At 41.5% G+C, this 21958-nt stretch overlaps 1 protein-coding gene across 1 annotated transcript in view; it reads right to left on the bottom strand.

Moving 5' to 3' along the window:
• Positions 1–7648: 7648 nt before the first annotated feature.
• The window catches only part of whrna (whirlin a), a 565911-nt gene continuing 551601 nt past the window's right edge, over positions 7649–21958 (bottom strand). The window contains exon 16 of the mRNA XM_055153851.1: positions 7649–7831. Coding sequence (XP_055009826.1) covers positions 7649–7831 — 183 coding nt within the window. The remainder of the gene's footprint in view (positions 7832–21958) is intronic.

Raw genomic sequence — 21958 nt, 5'->3', positions numbered from 1 at the left:
CCTGACTCATTCTGATAACGTCATAGTTGAAAATGTCTTTACTACACTTACTAACTTTCAGCTACTGTTTCGTTTGGCATATTTGGTTTTACACATGGTATTATGTTTCAGTTTTTGTCATTTGAACCTGTTCTTGGAAGAAATGAAATAAAGAATTAGCTACAGGGCTGACAAATCAATTTATACAGTTAAAAGCTCTCTCTGCCCATGTGCTCTCACTGCAGAAACTGTCACTCAGGCAAGAACTCTTTTATGAAACTGAAATTAAAAACTGGCAACCATGACTCCTTTTGTGTTCTGTCTCAATGCTTTTAGCTCAGGACTTTGGTGAGGTCCACTGCACACTCAGAGTTCAGCCCAGAACCCACTTTTGCAAACCCTCTCTACCTTAGAAGTTTAAAATATACTTTATAGTGAAATTTGTCTTTTACATTTGACACATCCTTCAAATACATTGGGGCAATCTGTCAGGTACAGCGAAACCCATCTCCAGATCTTGTCAGGTTTAGTCTTAGTCAGGAGAAACCCCACCCAGACTAGTAGTGGAATATAATTAGGTAAAAGTAGTAAAGTACTAGACTTTTTATGTTATCTGTACTTTACTTAAGTAAATTTCAAATAATTACATACTATTTACTTTTACTTCACAACAGGTGACAGCAGGTATCTATCTGTACTTTCTACTCCACTACACTTTTGAGCAAGACTGAAAAGTAAAAGTATTTTTTTATTATTGTGTAAGACCTGCTGAAAAGGATGAGGGTTTTATTTTGAACACGCTTTGGAGCTCTCTATCATGTTATAAACAGTGTTGGGGAGTAATGGATTACATGTGCCAGAGTTATGTAATCAGAGTACAAATTATGAGTAACTGTATTCAGTTACAGTTACTGTTTGATTGAGTGTTAATTGGATTACAGTTACTTTGTTGGATTACATGGCGGTATTTTCCTGTTTTCACATTTTGGGCTATATCCCTTTATTATTATTATTTTTTTTTTGTAATTCCACTCATTGCCGGCCACTAAACCAGAACTAAATCAGGATTGAACCAGGACTGAACCCAGGTCTAAACCAGGACTAAAACCTGGTCTAAACTAGATGTAAACCAGGTCTGAACCCAGGTCTAAACCAGCACTAAAACCAGGTCTAAACTAGATCTAACCCAAGTCTAAACCAGGACTAAACCAGGACTAAACCAGGTCTAAACTAGATCTAAACCAGGTCTAAACTAGATCTAAACCAGGACTAAAAACAGGACTAAACTAGAGCTAAACCAGGACTAAACCAGGATTTAACAGGACTAAACCATGCCACGCGGACCGTGTCTTCTCCTCTTCTATCAATAATATTTTTAATAAGGTTAAGGAAAAACTGGGCTTTTTATTTTCTTTAAGCAAACAAAACATCTTATCTGAAGATATCTGAGTCTTTGCTACTCTACAGAAAATCAAGTAATCCAAAGTATTCAGATTACGTTACTCACTTTAAGTAATTTAATGGATTATGTTACAAACTACATTTTGGGGTATGTAATCTGTAATCTGTAGGGGAATACATTTTAAAAGTAACCTTCCCAACACTGGTTACAAAGTTCTCTCATCAAAAACATGTATTTTAGCGATCACTCCCACTATTCAAACTCTCTTTACAGTTTACTACGTCACTCATGCTCCCACCTGACAAATCTCCATAAATATACAAAAACATGATACAAAACTGTACACGGCGACTTGACAAACCTGATGTGATGTGAATCTGTGTATCATAAGAAAATGAAAAAAAAAAAACAGTATTTTCTTCTTTATTTGTCTCCCAAAGCAAAATGAAAAAACAGATTACGATTTGTTTTTTCAGTTTTTGATTTTGTGTTTAAATTAATAATGGAAAAAAACAGAACGGCCATTTCCCGTTTCCATGACTTAAACTGCGATGCCGGACTGAACCAGGACTGAACCAGGACTGAACCAGGACTAAACAAGGTCCGGGACCAGACCAGAACCAGACTGGGACTGAGACCGGGACCAGACCAGAATTGAGACCAGGAGTGAGACCAGGACTGAGACCAGGACCAGACCAGCACTGAAAAAGGTTTAGTCCTTGTTTAGTCCTGTTTCCATCCTGGTTCAGTCCTGGTTCAGTCCAAATGTGGTGCAAACGTCCGGCATCGTAGTTTAAGTCACAGAAATGGGAAAAGGTCGTTATCCGTTTTTTTTTTTTTTACCATTCTTCATTTAAACACAAAATCGAAAACTGAAAAAACAAATCGTTATCCATTTTTTCATTTTGGTTTTGGAGACAAATAATGATGAAAATAGTTTTTTCATTTTCTTATTTTTGGTTTTATATTGAAAAAGGAATAAACAAATGACACACGGATTGATGTGCAGTAGTTTCATTGTATTGTGAAGCGCTGTGAAGGGTGAGTGATTTACATATCACCTCTTTAATAAAAATAATCCATACCGACTGAATAATTGTCATTATCTGGAGAAAAAAACTGATTCATATCCAAAAACAGATAAAAAATAAGCCCCAATTCTGCGTATTGTAGCTTTAACTGGTTAAATATAATAATAATAATAAGCATTAGCTACAGCCATACTTTTAAAATGCTTGACAATTCAATTTGAAGAGATTTTCCAGACTGGTGGACCCATGCCAGTCCTTCACAGACTCTGACCCAGGCTCTTTATAGTAAATGTGTAGAAGACCAGGAGAAAGCAGGACGTCTGGTGTCCAAAAACATGGAGGTCCACCATCTGAGCATCTCCAGTGGGATAGTGCATAAAGTTCTCACAATCGGGAGGTAACACGTTGAGGGTTTAGGGTGACCACCTCAAGAAGATGTGAACATGGACAAAAAGGAACACATATGATGAAAATCTGTAAATACTGAAAGGTTCTATTCCATGCAGTCTCTTCCAGGGCCTGCAGATCATTTCAATCACAGTTTAGATAAGCTTCCACACCTTTTCATTTGGCAGAAATGTTAGAATGTTAAACCATTACCACACCATTCAGGCCACGTTTACATGATGTTTTTTAAAATCTGAATTAATTGTTCTGAATTAAATAGTTTGGAATTATTAAATATTCTTTGAGTTTACATGCAGTGTTGGGGAGTAACGGATTACATGTACCGCCGTTACATAATCAGAGTACAAATTATGAGTAACTGTATTCCGTTACAGTTACTGTTTCAATGAGTGGTAATTGGATTACAGTTACTTTGCTGAAATAAGTGGATTACAAGGCGGTATTTTCCTGTTTTCACATTTTGTGCTACATCCCATTTATTTATTTTTTATTTCGGTAATTCCACTCATTGTTGGAAACCCAAACAGAACGCGGAAGTAAGAGCGATGTAAACGTCATGTTAAAGTTGGCGGTGTCAGTCACACAGTGGAAGCAGCAGTGCATTGGTAAAAACGCATTTGTGTCTTGGAAATTCTTCTCCCGATGTGAGCTATATATATAAAAAAAACAAATATAAAATCGCCTACAACTTAAATGTGAAACAGGAGCTACTGGCACTGGTGAAAACAACCTGCATAGACTCATAATATCTGCACTACTGTCCTATAATGACCTGCAACATGAGGGGACGTGCACACAAACACACACAAACACACACCATCATCGTCATCAACCTGACAACCCGCGGACCACGTCTCCTTCCGTAGTTACAGCGCGGACACCGCCGTCTCGTGCGCCGCGTGTGGAACGTGTTTTCTCGCGTAAACCGCGATTCCTTCTGTGCGCCTCTAAACCAGAACTAACACCAGGACTAAACCAGAACTAATCCAGGTCTAAACAACATGACACCTAACAGTAGGTTGACATAATTTAAGGTGATCTCATATAAAAAATAATTTCTCTATCAATAATATTTTTTAATATGGTGAAGGAAAGGCTTATCTTGTTTCTGTCTTTTAACAGACAAAACCTCTTTTATTAAGATATCGTGGTCTTTGTTTCTCTACAGCAAACAGCTGCTTATTCATGGAGACTTGGGCTCAGACAATTTGAAGAGAACAAAGAAGAATTTTCAGGATGTAGTTGCTACATTCATGTCGTTTAAAAAACATGACAATATCAAGTAATCCAAAGTAATCAGATTACATTACTCACTTTAAGTAATTTAATGGATTACGTTACAAACTACATTTTGGGGTGTGTAATCTGTAATCTGTAGGGGATTACATTTTAAAAGTAACCTTCCCAACGCTGTTTACATGGAAATAATAATTCTGAATTGAGGTTTGCTCAACGTCTGGGGGTGAGGTAGCATTCTGATTGGACAGAGACACCAATGTATTTATGTCAACCTGAAGAAAACACACACTTCAGCTGCTACCGGCTTTTCTGTCATCTAGGTTTGTTGTTACACCACGGACACAAACATGATCCGAACTTTTTTTGCAGTGGTTCTAATGATAATTGCGAAGCAGCTGGAGAATCATCTCATCACGCTTTACGTGTGTCAGCTGAGGAGGAGAAGGGAAGAGGGTCAGAGAAGGGAGGAAGAAGACAAACAGAGTGTAAGGCTGCGCTACCTCATCCTACTCCCACATCCCGCTCACAAATCCAAAGAGATGTGAATGAAAGTCCGAAGTGACGACTGGTGGAGCCGGATCGTTCGGATCACGTCAGAAGGACGACCCAACGAGCATGAACTGAACGACCGGAATTATTCTTAAGGCGAATGAACGTTTACGTGATCAAGGAATAAATGAATTTGGCTTTAACATCGGAATAAACCACCCACTTACTTCGGTATTAAGTTTAGTTCTGAATAATCATTATCATTAGGAAACTAAATGTTTACATGGTCTTTTAATTCATTTTATTCAGAATTAAATTATCTGTATTCGGAATTAAAGCTCTCATGTAAACGTGGCAACTGATATAGACTATAGACTGTAGGCACAAGTGAACTCAGGGAGTGTGACATCACCCATACCATTCATCTTCAGTCTAATGAACCTCATGAAGCTTGCAGCTACAGGAGCGAATTTGGATCCAAGTTCCATATTAGGAATAGGAATTTATTTACAGACAAAATAGTGAAATAAAAAGAGCAGGATCATGTAGAGCAGATCAATGCCAACATTTTAAGACCAGAATGACAAGGCTCACGTAAAGAGAAATGACGGTTTTTCAATGTAAAGTCAACTGGAGCCAGAAGTGTCCCCGTGCTCATTTCCTATTAGGAATGTGGCAGCTAGCGAGTTAGCAATGTCCATTTATATATACAGTCTATGCACTGGACAAGAAACCACATTCCAAAAGGAAATATCTTCATGAAAGTCCTGCTGATAGCCCTGTAAAGCCTAGTCTGCTCATAAGCCCAGTGTGTTTGTAATAAACTTCATATATTTGTTTTGTTTTTCTATGGAACCTTTTTTGTATCAAAAATAACCTTCAGAGTTTTGAAGAGATACTGGACCAAACTGAACACCTGTGGAAGCCCACCAACCAAGGAGCAACATAGCACAAATTCACTTCACAAAGGACTCATATTATGTAAATGGTGCTTACGTATACCGTCAAATTGTCTGCATTGCAACTGCATACTTATATTGACATGTTGGGGCATATTCAATAATTACTGTAATTTCCAGACTATTGAGCGCACCTGAATATAAGCCGCATCAACAAAATTTTAAAAGAAAAAAAACAAAACAATTATACATATATAGGCCGTAATTGTCTATAAACCGCAGGTGTCCACATCTTCAAGAAAGTTTTTTAGTGTGGGCCATCTGCTTTTATTGCCTCTGAAAACTTTTGTCGTCTTTTTGTATTGAGTTGGTTCATCACGCTGCGGTCGCCAACGTCTCACCATCAGCGCACTAATGCCGAGCTCACGTGCAGCAGCTCGATTTCCTTCTTCCACAGCCACATCAGTCGCCTTTACAACTTAAAAGCTGCATCATCTCCATTTGTTCGTGTGTTTTCCATGAGGACGGTGTGTGTATGAAGCGTAAAATGACTTCAAAACACAATCAAACGAGCATCTTCCTCAGCGCATCATTTCTTCCACCTGTCTATCTCGCTCTTGCACTCTGTCACCCTGCATGTCTCCTGCAGAAAGATCCTCTGTCCTGTCCGTATCATGTCAGTGTCTTGTAGGATTTCAGCAGATTTCAGACTCTCCTGGGGGTGGGGATAGGTGTATGGATCAGGTATGAGTGGATGTCCATCTACTGAAGTTTGAGACGTTTCTTCTCGTCATTTACGCACTCACCTGTATTATTATATAACACATACGGGACATTAAGATGTATCCCACTCACTAATGTTCATTTAGCACCAGAACTTATTTTTATCACATGGTGATAAAATGTTTTAGTTTCCACTGTGTTCATAAACAAATAGTCTTTCCATATATTCGCTGCATCGTTGTTTAAAAGGCAGGGTTCAAAGTATGAGAAAAAAGTAGCGGCTTATAGTCCAGAAATTACGGTAGTCAGATCCCCCCAAATTCCCTCTGTGGCCTGTAAAGGGAGCTCTACCAGATCCCAGTGTGGAGGTGCCCACACTGAAAAATAAAATATGTTTTTATTCCTGGTCATTACTTTACACTCTAAAACATGAGGTGGCAGAGTGAACATACTCAAGCCTCTCACAACACCAGCAGTGCATAATATGTGTCCTTTAAACTTTTTAAAGCCCATGCTGCTGTAGATGTGAAAGCAACAGGCCACAACCACAACTTACTGAGTCAGCAGCCAATAATCCTTTAAAGAACAGCAGCATCACCTACTGTAAATCTCATGTTTATATCATACTTGAAATAAAATAGTGGAACATTGTGTTAAATGTGTGGGATCCGGGGAAATACAACTAAAAGTGGGACAGGTGGTCACCCCAATAATAATACCCATAATCCTGAACTCTGCCTGGAGGAGCCCCCAAGTCCTCTGGTCCAGATCGACCGGAAGGAGCCGTTTAGAGTTCCATTTGTGCAAAGTCTGGATGAGTCCTGGTCTGGAGCAGTCTTGGGTCTGGAGCAGTCCTGAGACTTGGGTCAGTCCTGGGTCTGGATAAGTCCTTGGATCAGTCATGGTTTTGGATGAGTCCTGGTCTGGGTGAGTCCTGGTCTGGGTGAGTCCTGGGTCTGGATAAGTCCCGGGTCTGGGTCTGGATAAATTCTTGGATCAGTCATGGGTCTAGATGAGTCCTGGGTCTGGGTCTGGATATGTTCTTGGATCAGTCCTGGGTCTGAATCAGTCCTGGTCTGGATGAGTCCTGGGTATAGATAAGTCCTGGATCTGGGTCTGAATAAGTTCTTGGATCAGTCCTGGGTCTGGATAAGTCCTTGGATAAGTTATGGGTCTGGATGAGTCCTGGGTCTGGATGAGTCCTGGTCTGGATGAGTCCAGGTCTGGATGAGTCCTGGTCAGGATAAGTCCTTGGATGAGTCCTGGTCTGGATCCGTCCTGGTCTGGATGAGTCCTGGTCAGGATAAGTCCTTGGATGAGTCCTGGTCTGGATCCGTCCTGGTTTGGATGAGTCCTGGTTTGGATGAGTCCTGGTCTGGATGAGTCCTGGTCTGGATAAGTCCTTGGATGAGTTCTGGTTTGGATGAGTCCTGGTTTGGATGAGTCCTGGTCTGGATGAGTCCTGGGTCCTGCTGCAGCTATAGAGCCACATTGTAGTCTGAGACCCTGAAGTCCACGTAGTCCCTGTCTTTGGTTTTGAAGGCCTGGGCGATGATGCGTGCGGCGTCCCGGTGCTCTCGACCTCTCAGGGACTCTCCGTTCACCTCCAGCAGCACCTGGCCCACCTTCAGCTGCCCACAGTTATGAGCCGAGCCCCCCCGCTGAGAGAGACAGAGGACAGACACAGACAGAGGAGAGAAAAAAGAGTTAGTGTAAAGTAGTGCTCATATATTTCCAGGTGAGTTGGGTGTCCTGCCCAAGGACGCAGCAACAATATGCCTAGGACATTGCTATGTTGACTTTTTAATTCCTTTTAATTCTGATTCTAATGTTTTTTTTTCTTACACTTTTATTTAAGGTATGTTTTTTGGGGGGCACATGAATAAATGAGAGGCTTAAACACCAATCCAAAGAACTCATTAACAACCATAACCAGGTTCCCCCTCCGCTTCCTCTTCCACGTGTAACTACACAGACTGACACATGTACTGTTATTATTTCCACAGTTGTCATTATTCTCGACATTGAGCGTATTCCTCCAATGCACTGTAAAGAATTTCTACATAACTGTACACAAATAGTCATTTATATTTACTGATGCTGAAACCTCAAAGCCTTACTCATACGTACACACTCTTACACACGCTCGCTCACTCACTTACTCACTCACACACACACACACACACACACACACACACACTTTACACCTACTACTGTCTACTGTTGTGGTGTATGCATTTGTATTGTATTGTTCCTTATTGTACTTATTGCATTGTCCTGTCTAACGTTTGTGTGCATGTTGTATGTTGCAAATGAAACTAGAAAAGCACTCAGAGAGCGCAGACCTCCGCCAAGGACTACCCCCATTTTTTATATAAATTGCGATAAAATCAGTCTTCTGGATCAGGTCCGGATCAGCCATTGGAATATGAAAGAGGATCCCATTGTCCATCCCTGAGTCAAATTTCATGGGGTTTGGTCAATAATTAACCGAGATATTGAGAAACAAAATTTTTGGCCCCATTTACCACAATGTTAACTAAAATTTCAAAGTGATCCAGAATCCAGGATTTCTTCCGGATCACCCCCAAAATGAAATCAGTTCTTCCTTTTCACATTTCCAACAAATCCTGAAAATTTCATCAAAATCGGTCCATAACTTTTTGAGTTATGTTGCTAACAGACAAACAACCAAACAGACAAACAAACAAACGCCGGCAAAAACATAACCTCCTTGGCGGAGGTAATAAAAAAAAAAAAAACTAAACAACAATATTAATAATAATAATAATTCTGAATTAATTAATTAATTCGATTTAGTAATTTTTGGTTTATTTGTTGAATTATTTGATATCATGTAACCATGTTAGGGCTCATATGACACAACTTTCTGACCTATGTTATAATGTTATTTCCTCTAACTGAGTGAAATATTCAATACAGTGCAATATTTAAAAATAGTGTAATATTTTTGATTGAGTGAAATATTCAATACAGTGCAATGTTTTTGATTGAGTGCAATATTCAGTACAGTGCAATATTTAATACAGTGCAATGAGTTTTGTAGTCATGGGTGTTAAAGTCTTTTTTATGTCTTGCACTAGTACTTACATACTTATTTATTTACTCTATCATTTATTTATCCTTTTCTCTACTGTGTTGTGAGTGTCCCATGTGCACATCTGCACTGGAAGGTGACTTTAATCTCGTTGTACATGTGTGTATAGTGTGAATTGTACATGTGTGTATAGTGTGTATTGAACATGTGTGTATAGTGTGTATTGTACATGTGTTTATAGTGTGTATTGTACATGTGTGTATAGTGTGAATTGTACATGTGTGTATAGTGTGTATTGTACATGTGTGTATAGTGTGTATTGTACATGTGTGTATAGTGTGTATTGTACATGTGTGTATAGTGTGTATTGTACATGTGTGTATAGTGTGTATTGTACATGTGTGTATAGTGTGTATTGTACATGTGTATAATGTATATAGTGTGGATTGCACATGTGTATAGTGTGAATTGTCAAACATGTGTGAATGAAAACAATCACTGCTCCATGCATATTTTTGATGATTTAAGAACATTTTATCACAGCTTAAACCTCAGAAGAATCCATTTAGTGTGATCTGTGCTTTTTAAGGAGCTTCACACACGTGTTATAAAATAGAAAAAGAGTGAGTAGAGCAGGGGTCTCAAACTCAAATTACCCGGGGGCCACATTAGATAAAGTCTGAGTGAGGCTGGGCCGCATTGAGTATTCGATAAATAGCTGTTGCACGGGAAAAAAGGAGAGAGAAAGAACAACACGCAACACACTTTCTTAATCTTTAATAACAGTTCAGAACATGAAAATGTATTCAGAATGTAAGTTTAAACTAATACATCTACTCTTCTTCTTTTGCCTACTCCTTGCTGGTTGAAACCTGGCTACGATTCATCTTGTACAGCTGAGAGATATTTCGCTTGCAGGAGGAAGCAGATCCTCAGGATAGATTGAAGATGCTCATCAGTGAGCCTTGACCTGTATTAGGTGTTTTCACACCGACAGTATTTGGTGCGCACCAAACTATCCATTCAAACCAGAAGTGGTTAGTTCGGTTCGTTTGCGTTGGTGTGAAAGCGTCAATCGGACTCTGACCCGGACCAACTCAAGTGGACCGAGACCTCAAAAAAGAGGTGGTCTCTGTTCGCCACACCGAATCCACACCAAATGACCAACTTTGGTGCGGTTCTTCTGGTGTGAACGCGAACCCGGGTCCAAACCACAGACAGCAGGTCCAAACGAACTATTCTAGATGCATCATGGGAGAAACGCGTCTCCTGCCTGTAATGACGCGCTGTACGACTCCAGCACAGTAACAGATTGTTGTCCAGACGCAGCCGCGATTCATTTTCGAAATATTTTACCAACAATGGCCAATACAGAGAATGTAACACACGAAGATCAGAGCAAGAACGTGCGAACGTGTGGCTCCAGAGTGAGTCAAAAATGGGGGTGTGTACGTCTGTTCTGGACCTGCACAGAGGTCCCGGTGTTCCCCGTGATCATGTAGGAACCAGCATTTGTTATTTTAGGCTTTAATTAACCAAATAATTTCATGGCAATAGGCAATCGCCCATTCAATTGATTCACCTTTAAAAAAATGTCCTGCTTTTAGCCTAGTGTGAGAAATACAGTCGGACTCGATCCAAACCGGAGTCCCGAACCAGCAGGAGCAGCTCCGGTTCTGTCCGGGCTCAGATGACGTGGAGCGGGGAGTGAAAAGCGCTTTTCCCGGGAAGAACCAAATGCGGACACCAACTAAACTGGATTCACGTTCTGTCCGGATGCTTTGCACCACCTCGGAACCAGCCGCGGTTCTTGAGCGCGGAGGACAGGAGCAGCACAGACCTGTAGGTAGTACACAGCGCATTCTCACTTTCCCCGCACGGAACACGAACACGGAACCAGCGCGCAGACGGCGGAACATACCCGCTCAGACCCAGTCATTGCGCACTGGTCTTGCTCGCCACCGTCTGGAACCAGCACATGGAGGATGGAGCCTCCGGACCATCTGACCAACGCGCTTGTAGGACGACAGAAGACCAAGGACCAGACTCCAGCGCTGTCGTGAGGAGCTGCGCGCTACTGTGAGCGCTGTTGGCTGCTGCTGTTACCCGAACTCAGAACTGATGTGGTGAGTTTGTAGAAAGTTCTACGTTGCTGTTTTATGAGTTCATGGTGATAAGATGAGGACGACCTGCGGTATTAACAGGGAACATCAGTATTGGTTACTGGAGATATCACTGTTCTACCGGGATACAGAGGCTCGTTAATTGGACCAGTTTTGGTTCGTTTGCGGTGTGAAAGCACCACACTGGAGTGTATCTGCTTCTCGTATGTCAAACATGGATGGAAGACGCTTGTTTTTGCCTCGTACTTTTTGCTAACATGTCGCCAAGCCTCTGGACTAGATCACTGCAGTTTTGTGGCGCTTGCATATTGATGGGACAGCTGTGTTTGCCGCTGAGTGCGCGTGGATTTCGGCGACGCACAGGTGGAGTTTGGTCATCGGGTTGCCAGCAAGTTACGCACCGAGTGTTGAACAGGTAAGCAGACTGTCAATGTCTTTTTATTTCTTATTAGCCCCTCCAATAAAGGTCCCACACTTATGAACAGGAGGATTCTGTCAGCGCCTCCTCTGCTCTGACACTGTGGTTGTGGGAGCGTAAAGTGAAGTGCACACGTGTACCACCATGTGTGGTTTGTTTTGGTTCTTCGGTGACGCCGTATATGCACGTGTATGTGCACGTGTATGTGAACGTGTACTCGTATTAACAGATCCACTTAGACTCGTTGCTTCACAACTGCTGTAAATTGAGTTTTGGGATGTAAACTGCGTTAATAATCTGTTGTGAATCTGCACGGGCACCGATTGCAGCTTCATCTGTCAGTGCGGCCCGCGGTAAGGGGGTGGGATTGTGCGTACATCTACCGCGGGCCGCACTGACATTATTCTTTGGAATCAAGTGGAGGGCCGCAAAAAATCCTTCCGCGGGCCGCAGTTGGCCCCCGGGCCGCGAGTCTGAGACCCCTGGAGTAGAGTGACAGCGCACACGAGCAGACAGGCCTGTAGCTCCGCTCTTCTCCCTGCTCCTCACTTCTTGTCCGCGCACCCCCTTCCCCCGCTCCTCACTTCTCCACCTTGCCTAACCAACACTGTAGTTAGTTGTTTACAAGTCATGTGCATCGCACCGGCTGTAAACAAACCTGTTTCTGGCGTAAGGAGGAGAAGGGAGAAGGCGTTTCTACGTAGGGAGCTGTGGGGGAGGGGGGGTGGTTTCACGGATGCGCAACATTTGAAAAAGGACAAACAGTCGCTGGATTTCTCGTTCCTTGGAAAATCATCTATACAACCTTTAATATTCTTCTTCGAGTTTACATAAACATAATAATTCCAAACTGAGGTTTACATGGAAAACTCATTAAATCGTCTTTATTTAATTCAGCTCAATGTCTGGGGGTGAGGAAGGGTTCTGATTGGCCAGGGAGCGCAAAAGTATTTATGTCGACCAGAAGAAAACACACACTTCAGCTGCTACCAACTTTGTCGTCATCTCAGTTTGTCGTTACGCCGCGTACCCAAACATGATCCAAACTTTTTCCGCAGTGGTTCCGATGATAATTGTGCAGGCGCTGGAGAATTCTGTCATCATGCTTTACGTGTGTCAGCTGAGGAGGAGAAGGGAAGAGTGTCAGAGAAGGAGGAAGAAGACAAAGTGATTGTGAGGCTGCTCTACCTCAGCCCACTCCCACATCCCGCTCACAAATCCAAAGAGACGTGGAGGAAAGTCCGAAGACACGACTGGTGGAGCCGGATCATCCATCTCACGTCAGAAGGGCAACACAACGAGCATGAACTGAACGACTTATTTTATTTTAACAAATTATTTTTAAGAAGAATAAATGTTTACATGATCAAGGGATAAATGAATTTGGCGTTAAAAACAAAAGAAATCACCCACTTACTTCGGAATTAAGTTGAATTCTGACTAATTGTTTTCATTCAGAATTAAAGTTCTCATGTAAACAACAACTACTACTACTACTACTACAACAACTACTATTACTACTACTACTAATACTACTAATACTACTGTTACTACTGTTACTACTACTGGCTACTGCTACTGCTACTGGCTACTGCTACTGCTACTAATACTACTACTACTACTACTACTACTACTACTGCTAGAACTACTACTACTGTTACTGTTACTACTACTGCTACTGCTACTAATACTACAACTACCACTAGTACCACTACCACTAATACTACTACCCCCCCATCACTACTACTGCTACTGGCTACTGGCTACTGGCTACTGGCTACTGGCTACTACTACTACTACTACTACTACTACTACTACTACTGCTACTGCTACTGCTGTTGCTGCTTCTGCTGCTGCTAATACTACTTCTCCTCCTCCTCCTACTACAACTATTACTACTACTACTACTACTACCACTACCACTAATACTACCGCCACTATCACTACTATTGCTGCTACTATTACTGCTACTGCTACTGCACTTACTACTACTACTGCTACTACCTCTAATACTGCTACCACTATCACCACCACTGCTACTACTACTGCTGAGTGAATATTGCTTGTAGAAATGCTTAAAAAATTCTCACTTAAAAACTGCACAGGCTTTATGCTTGTGACATGACAATCCTGGGAAAATGGGATAATTTTTTACAGATTATTTACTGAAACCAGCGTGAATGAAGCAAAATCCATCTCCAGGTGAGTTTTAGATGAAGGAACAATGTAATAGAAAGTCAGTTTTGCCCTTTATGTGTCCTTTAAAATTGACTGTTCTTTTTAATACTTGTAAAGAAAATCCTTTGCTAACAGTACCTGCCAAACATTATATATAGGCCTTATCTCTGCATGGGCCTCTGCAGCTGCTCCGAGGGATTTCTTTGTGCTTTTTGTCATTTCTAAACACCTCCATCTTATATGAGAAATCCCTCAAATCAAAGCTGAGTATGTGCACTTTAAAGAGGACGTGGTCTACAAATGGACTTTTCGGAGCTTATCTGTCCAATGTTCCGTTCACAAGCCTGTGTTATCCCTGCTCCCACACGAGGGTGCTCTTGTATGGTTCCATGTGGACTCCAGTGGGGTTCTCTTGTGATGTGAACGTCTCACCAGTCTCGATCCGGCCCAACACTGACTTTTTGATCTAAACAAGCTTCCGCAGCGCACTGAGCACGAACATAATAAATATAATAATAATAAATAAACCCCAGAGTGACGATCAACACAGAAGAAACAGGCCGTGACGAGATGTACGGAGAGAGAGAGGGAGGAGGAAATGAATGATCGCTGTTATGTTATAATCAGTCAAAAATATATCACAGTCTGTGGGATGCATCACAAGAAACAGTGGAGTGGAGGCTCATCAGTTGCATGGACTTGTAAAGTGCAGAGCTGTGGCTCATCCTCACAACATTTACACATGTTGTTTCTGGTGTAATGCTCAAGTCCTGCACAGTCATGAGTTACCCACAGAACTATCATCAAATCTGGAATGTAAACCCAAGATGGCATCGTTGTTTTCAGTGGCCTGTGCTCATTGGCGCATTGTACCAAAAAAAGATTTTTACTTCTGTGTTACGTCCTGAATACTGGCCTTACACCACTGTTTCCCAAACTTTTTTTTCTGGGGACCCGTATTTTAAAAGTAACAAACCTTCACGACCCAAGACAATAAAGATTATACCTAAATCACAAAATAAAGGTGGATTTGATCATTATTGAACATTAATGAGGATATTTTATTGTTGACTCAGTGATCATGTCTCGGAACAATTTGTATTATTCAAGTTTAAAACAATAAAAAACAGTCATTGAAACAGCAATAAAAGGATCCATAAGTCACCTATTTGGACATTAAATGTAGCTCTGTATATTGCAGACCTATATGCAGATCGTGACAAGGTGACCCCAAAAAAATCTCTTGCAATCCAATGAGGGTTGCGACCCAGTCTTTGGGAAACACTTCCTTACATCACCAAACATGTGATCTCAGAAACATGCAGCTCTGACCAATCAGAGGGTTAGATGCTAAAGCGGGACTAGCCCAGGCTCCGAGTGGGGATAGGATAACTCTTACAAAGCTAACTTTTAGGCACTTTGATGGTTTAAAAAATCATAAAAGTTCATAATGTAAAAATGCAAAACAATCCCTACAAAATCCAATCTTACTGAAAGCTCTGGATGCCCTGTCAGCTGAACACGTGCAGTTTGATTTCACAAAAAAGGCAAGGCAAGGCAAGGCAAGTTTATTTGTATAGCACAATTCGTACACAAAGTAATTCAAAGTGCTTTACAGAATAAGAAATACATTAAAATCATAATAAAAACAAATCAAAACATAAATAATCATGAAGATTAAAATTAAAAAAGAGAGACATAAATTGGAGAGAAGAGTGCGGAATGAAACCCTTTCAGTTATATGCACAGTTAAACAGAAATGTTTTTGAGCCTGGATTTAAACAGCGTCACAGAAGAGTCTGTCTCACACATGTTCAGGAAGACTGTTCCAGGTTTTAGCTGCATGAACCTGAAACTCTGACTCCCCTTGTTTAGTCGTGACTCTGGGCACCAGCAGGAGGTCGGTCCCTGAGCTCCTCAGAGTGTGAGATGGTTCATATGACACTAACATGTCACAGATGTACTTTGGTGCTTGGCCATGGAGAGACTTGTACACAAGCAGAGCTGCTTTAAAGTTTATTCTCTGAGGCACAGGAAGCCAGTGCAGAGACCTGAGCACAGGACTTATGTGCTCGTACTTCCTAGTTCGAGTAAGGACCCCAGCTGCAGCGTTCTGGATGTTTTGCAGCGTCTCACAGCTCGTTTGGAGAGACCAGTGAGCAGACCATTACAGTAGTCTAACCTACTGGAGACAAACGCATGGATAAGTTTCTCCAAGTCTGCTTTAGACAGTAAACCTTTGATTTTTGCTATGTTTTTTAGATGGTAAAAGGCTGCAGATGTTATTGATTTGATGTGGCTGTTAAAGTTCAAGTCTGAGTCCATTATTACCCCTAGATTTCTTGCCTGATTTGAAGGTTTTAGAGAGAGAGACTGGAGGTGACTGCTGACACTGTCCCTTTGTTTCTGTGGACTAAACACTATGACTTCAGTCTTGTCAGAGTTTAGCTGGAGAAAGTTGTTTTGCATCCACACACTGATTTGTTGGATGCAGTGACAAAGTGAGTCCACTGGTCCATAGTCTCCTGCTGCCAGAGAGACGTAGATCTGAGTGTCATCTGCATAATTGTGGTAGGACACGTTATTGCTGCTTATTAACTGGCCTAATGGCAGCATGTAGAGATTGAACAACAGGGGGCCCAGGATTGACCCCTGAGGCCCCCACAGGTCAGGGCCATGTGATCTGAGACACAGTTTCCAATTTCAACAAAATACTTCCTGTCTTCTAGATAGGACTTGAACCAGTTTAGTACAGTACCAGAGATGCCCACCCAGTCCTCTAGTCTCTGTAAGAGGAACCCATGACCGACAGTGTCAAAAGCAGCACTCAGATCTAATACATTATACTCTATGGGACAGTTCTTTCTGGGCCAGAGCTCTAGGGAGCTGCAGTACCTGGAGCGGCCACTGGAGGACAGAGGGGGTGTGCTTTATCTAGTTGTTCTTATTAGAGATCCATAGTGTTATCCTGATCGGTGTCTTTATTTTCCAGACAGAAGTAATAAACTCATAACTCCGTGGTTAGTCTCCCTACTCGTATCCTGCAGCCGTCACGTCCCTGAAGTCACTTTCTCATGTTCTGACGCCTCATCAGCACCGCCCGACGGCCCAGTGTGGAGCACATGTGTCCCATATATTTGTCAAATCCAAATGTGAAATCCAAACCTAAGGTAAGGTAAGGTCTTTTCTCTGACCATTGAGCGAGCGCAGTTTCTACTTTGTTGTCGTTTGGATGCAGTGTCACTTCAGGTGAGGGGTCTGTTCTGTTTTCTCTTGGTTCGGTTCGTTTGAGCTGAAGTTTGGTGGAAAAGTGATCTGCACCAAATGAAAACTGCAAAAATGTTTCAACTTTAGTCCCCAAATGAAGCAGTGAACCGGACTAACGGGTGAAGCAGCAAAACTGAAACTTGTTAATACGTTGTTTTCAGCAAATTGACTATTTTCAAAAACAATCAAAGTTAACATGGTGATTTAAATTTGCTATGTGTTATAGTTTATATCCTTGGAGGAGTCTTTAAGTACTTGCGCATTATATAACCGTACATGGGAATGTATTGGTAAAAAAACACACATTTCAGGACTTGGACATTTGGAACACATTTTGAACACACTACATTACCAGGCAATATTCAGACTTAGAAATGTTACGACTTTCTGAGCAGAGCCACTAACAACATTTGAGCTTCCCTTGCCCTTTCCCTATATTAGACTTGGATTTGGAGTGGTGTGCCTTGCTCAAGGGCATAATAAGTCTGTGTTACCCTTTCCCAGGTGAGCAAACCTGGGCTGTGGTACTACAGACCCGAGGCAGTTCGATTATGAATGTCTCTATAGAATAAGAACTGCACAGACTGAATATAGTGCTGGGGAAAAAGTGAATATAGGGACACATTATCCAGAATAGACTGAGAGTGATTTCTGAATTTTCATATCTTTTAAAAAAATATCCTGTATATTATTATTAGTTAGAGAATGGCTTCACAAACTTTAAAGATGTCTTATCTTTAAATCCATCCAGCTGACAAGAATCTAAGAATGAAAAAGACACTGAACTTTGGGACTAGACCCACTGACCTCTTGTTAACTGTAGGCACTGCTCTGTCTGAAGCTCTGTTAGACTTTAATCTGAGTTATATTTTTATTTGAAACATTCTGACTATAAAGAACTGACTCAAATGGAACTCCAACAGAAGAGCTGATTTGTGGGTTTTTCAGTGTGTCACTCTCGCCTTTTTGTTGAAAATCAAACTCTGAAACAGGAGCATGAACACTCAGACTGATCACAGGAAAATGAAAATGTGTCTTTAAATTCACTTTGTATTTTTTCTTGAGTTTTCAGACTAACTTAAAACGTTTTTGTTGGCCCATTATTGCAAATGTGCGCACTGTCTCACCATGGTAACTTTTGAACATTCCGCCATAGACATTCAAGAAGAATCTCCCCTAGCGTCATGTCACTGCAAAGTGTGTCACTACAAGGCCGTACCGGCTTGTAAAAGCCTTATCCTGTCAGATCTCAGAAGCTCAGCAGGGCCAGGCCTGGTTAGTACATGGATGGGAGACCGCTGGGAAAATCAGGTGCCACAAGAGGGCGCCAGTGGAAATAACTGTTGTTGTGTCCTTAGGCAAGACACTTCACCCACATTGTCTAGTATGAAAGTGGTGTATGTGTGAATGATGGTGGTGGTTGGAGGGACTGATGGCGCCGATTGGCATGGCAGCCACACTTCTGCCCCAGGTCAGCTGTGGCTACAACAGTAGTTTACCATCACCAGTTATAGAGTGAATGAATAATGCTGAATAATGCTCTGTAAAGTGTCTTTGGAACAAAAATGTATGTGAAAAGCTCTATATAAATAAAGACTTACTTACTTACTTGACTTAAGAATCAATAAATCAAAAAAAAAAAAAAAGTTTAAGAATAATGTAACGGAAAATTATACATTTACGGAAACATTTTCAAATTGATCTGTTTAAATTTGTTCTTTGCTCCTCCAGTGTTCTATGTTCTATGTGACAGGTTAGACTACATCCATTTTACACAAACACACTTAAGATCATTATTATATTTGCTAAAAATGTCACACTTTTCCCCCAATTTGGTTGTTTTTTTAGGTTTTAAATTTTACTTCCTAATTGGAAATGATGACATTGCATAAATGTTCCCTAGCAACCATACTGTACACGTCTGTAATGTAGCCTATACACACATGATCATTAGACAAATATAAATAAAAGAACTACCTTACAGTATTTTGTGTCATTTTTAGGAGTAGGACTAATTAAATATAATTAATTACAGGCTTTGTAATTAATTAATCTCAATTAATCACATCTAACTGTCTTCCTGAAGCCTGTCCTTTGTTGGAATTTGGTCTGCTGACTTGTCTTGTTTGTACTTGGAGCAGAAAAACTCAAGAGCTTCTGTCTGCAGACATGTGGGGAAAGTCTGTGCTCGCTGTCACATGTTTTCATTTAAATGGTGTTGTAGGTTTGAAGTGTTTCTGTCATATGCAAACTATTTTCTGCACAGTTTGCAATAAACTACACATTTTGTCAGTACTGTATTTTCCAGGCTATTAGGTGCTCTGGATTATAAGGTGCACTGTCATTAAATGGTCGATTTTTGAACTTTTGTCACAAATAAACTGTACTGGACTTTAAAGGAAACCCAACAGTGTGATGGGTGAGTGGTTTTGTTTGTTTGTGGTGTTCACAGTGACTCTGGGCTTTGTTCAGTTGTGGCGTGTAGGGAGGGTGCTGTCTGGGACCAACGGATTGTCGGCGTGTTCACAGTGACTCAGGTGTTCAGTTGTGTCTAGAAGTGGCACATTGCACTCACTTTTTCGGTTCGTTCCTCCATTCCGTTCCTCGTCAGCGTGGAGTGATGAGTGTGTCTGTGGGTGTGTTTCGCTGTGCGGTCGCTGTCTGCTCCGTGTGTGTTTGTGTGTTCTGCGGGTGGTGCGGCTTTGTAGTTTACTGAAGTCGTGCTGGGACACCCGAGTGGATTCGTGCATAGGGCACTCTGGCTTGCGGGGAGCGCAGTCGTTTTTTGATAGGGTTAGAGGCTTAAGAGCGTGTCTAATAGCCCAGAAAATATGGTACTTCCATTGGGTCCTTTTTTGAATAGAAATGTACTGTCCAGCAGACCCAAAGCGCTTTCATGTTCCATTGTTCAGAACTGTGTGCTTCAGTATAATTGGCGTATCACGACATGGTGCCCTAATATGTTCCGTGTTGTTTGGCACACTGCATCCTAATGGTGCGGGTGAGTGCAGTGCCAAGTTTTATGTTGTTAAGGCAAAAAAACGCCAAAGGACTTTTAAAATGAGTGATATATTTTAAATATAAACAACTTTTAGACTCTCTCTGCTGACAGGCATGTCCCTGATTGGTTAATCAAGGACATGGTTTAGGGACAGGGACATTCAGAATGAGTTCTGTTTTTCATCAATTCTGCAAAATGGACTTTTCAGAGCTCTTATAATAATAATAATAATAAAAACACTTTAGACAATAGAATGTGATTTTCAACATTAAATCATTGTACTTTCTTTTCTATTCCCATGTGGTCTTGTATGTGTGTTCTCCCTCGGTGCTCCATGGGTGTGTACTAGTATTTTTAGTGCATTATTTTCTTTGTAATTAATGAAACACAATTAACTCATTAATGTCTCACCCCTAGTCATTTTCTCAGGTGTAATGTTGCAAAGAGAGAATTAGAGGATCATAAAAACCTCTCACAGGCACAAGGGGTCAAACATACTTCAAAGAGCAGACGGGAGCACACTCTCTACAGGAGCCTGTGGTAAAATGCACACATAGATTTGGGGAAGTGGGCTGTGTTAGCGCTGGTGTTGGCTGTCGTCATGGAAACGGGCTGGCTGTCAGATTTAGTGATGGAGGTTCAGTCAGAGGAGCACATCTGGCTGTGTTTGTTCTTCCTCGCCTCCCTCCCACACACACACACACACGCACTGGAACACGTGCGAGAAAACATGGAGCTGGTGCAGTTCTGTGCTGAAAAACAATTGATACTTTGCAGCGATATCGTGCTGGGGGTGTTCTGCACGTATGTGTATTAGCGGAATGTTCACCAGTTACCATGGAGATGCAATGTACACTTTAACGAGCGCTGCCAAAAAGTTTTAACATTGTCTGAAAACTCAAGACAAAAATACAGAATGGATTTAAAGAGCATGTTTTCAGAAGCCTGTGATCAAAACAATCTCCTGTTGTAGTTCCTGCTAAATCAGTTCTGTCAGACTGTGTTAAAATAAAGCTCAGATCCCGTAGGCCAAAGTTGTCCCACCAAGAGGTCCAATTTGCCCTGCGAGCGGTCCTGAGATTTTAACAAGACTCTACTTCAGGGGTCTCCAACCTTTTTTCTCCAATGAGCTACCTGTATAAAATAAAAATGCCAGAGAGCTACTGTATTTTTCGGAGTATAAGGCTACGTTCAGACTGCAGCCTGAAGTGACTCAAATCCGATTTTTTGGCTCCTATGTGACCTGTATCTGATCTTTTAATGACAGTCTGAACGACACAGATCCAATTTTTTCAAATGTGGCCCAGGACACTTGGATATGTGCTCCTAAAACCGATACATATCTGATCTTTTGACATGTGACTTCAGTCTGAATGGTCAAAGTGCATTCATCCACCTACACGTTATCAACAAGACACAAACGTTACTATTCTGCACTGAAGTAGGCGAAAATTGTTAATGAACTCCATGTCACTGAAGTGAAGCACATCTCCACTCACCACTCTTGGCTACGTCTCCATATCCACACGTTCCTTTCAATGGACTTCGCTGCTGCTGCCCCACATAACACCACGGCCAAAAACCTCGTCCTTCTCCTTCTCAATCTCCTCCTTAAAACAAGTAAGTTGTTCATGTTCTGGCTCCGGTACGAGAAGAACTTTAAAATCTCCAGGTGCTCAATGCTGCGTCCATGTTTGGACAACTTCCGTAAACACAGAGCACGCTCGCTGTGGTTGACGTCAT

This window comes from Boleophthalmus pectinirostris, unplaced genomic scaffold, assembly GCF_026225935.1.
Source record: "Boleophthalmus pectinirostris isolate CB_2022bp ecotype Guang Dong unplaced genomic scaffold, ASM2622593v1 HiC_scaffold_18, whole genome shotgun sequence".
Taxonomy (NCBI): Eukaryota; Metazoa; Chordata; class Actinopteri; order Gobiiformes; family Gobiidae; genus Boleophthalmus; species Boleophthalmus pectinirostris.
Note: the sequence above shows the minus strand (reverse complement) of the source record. Positions and strands in the feature narration are given on the sequence as shown.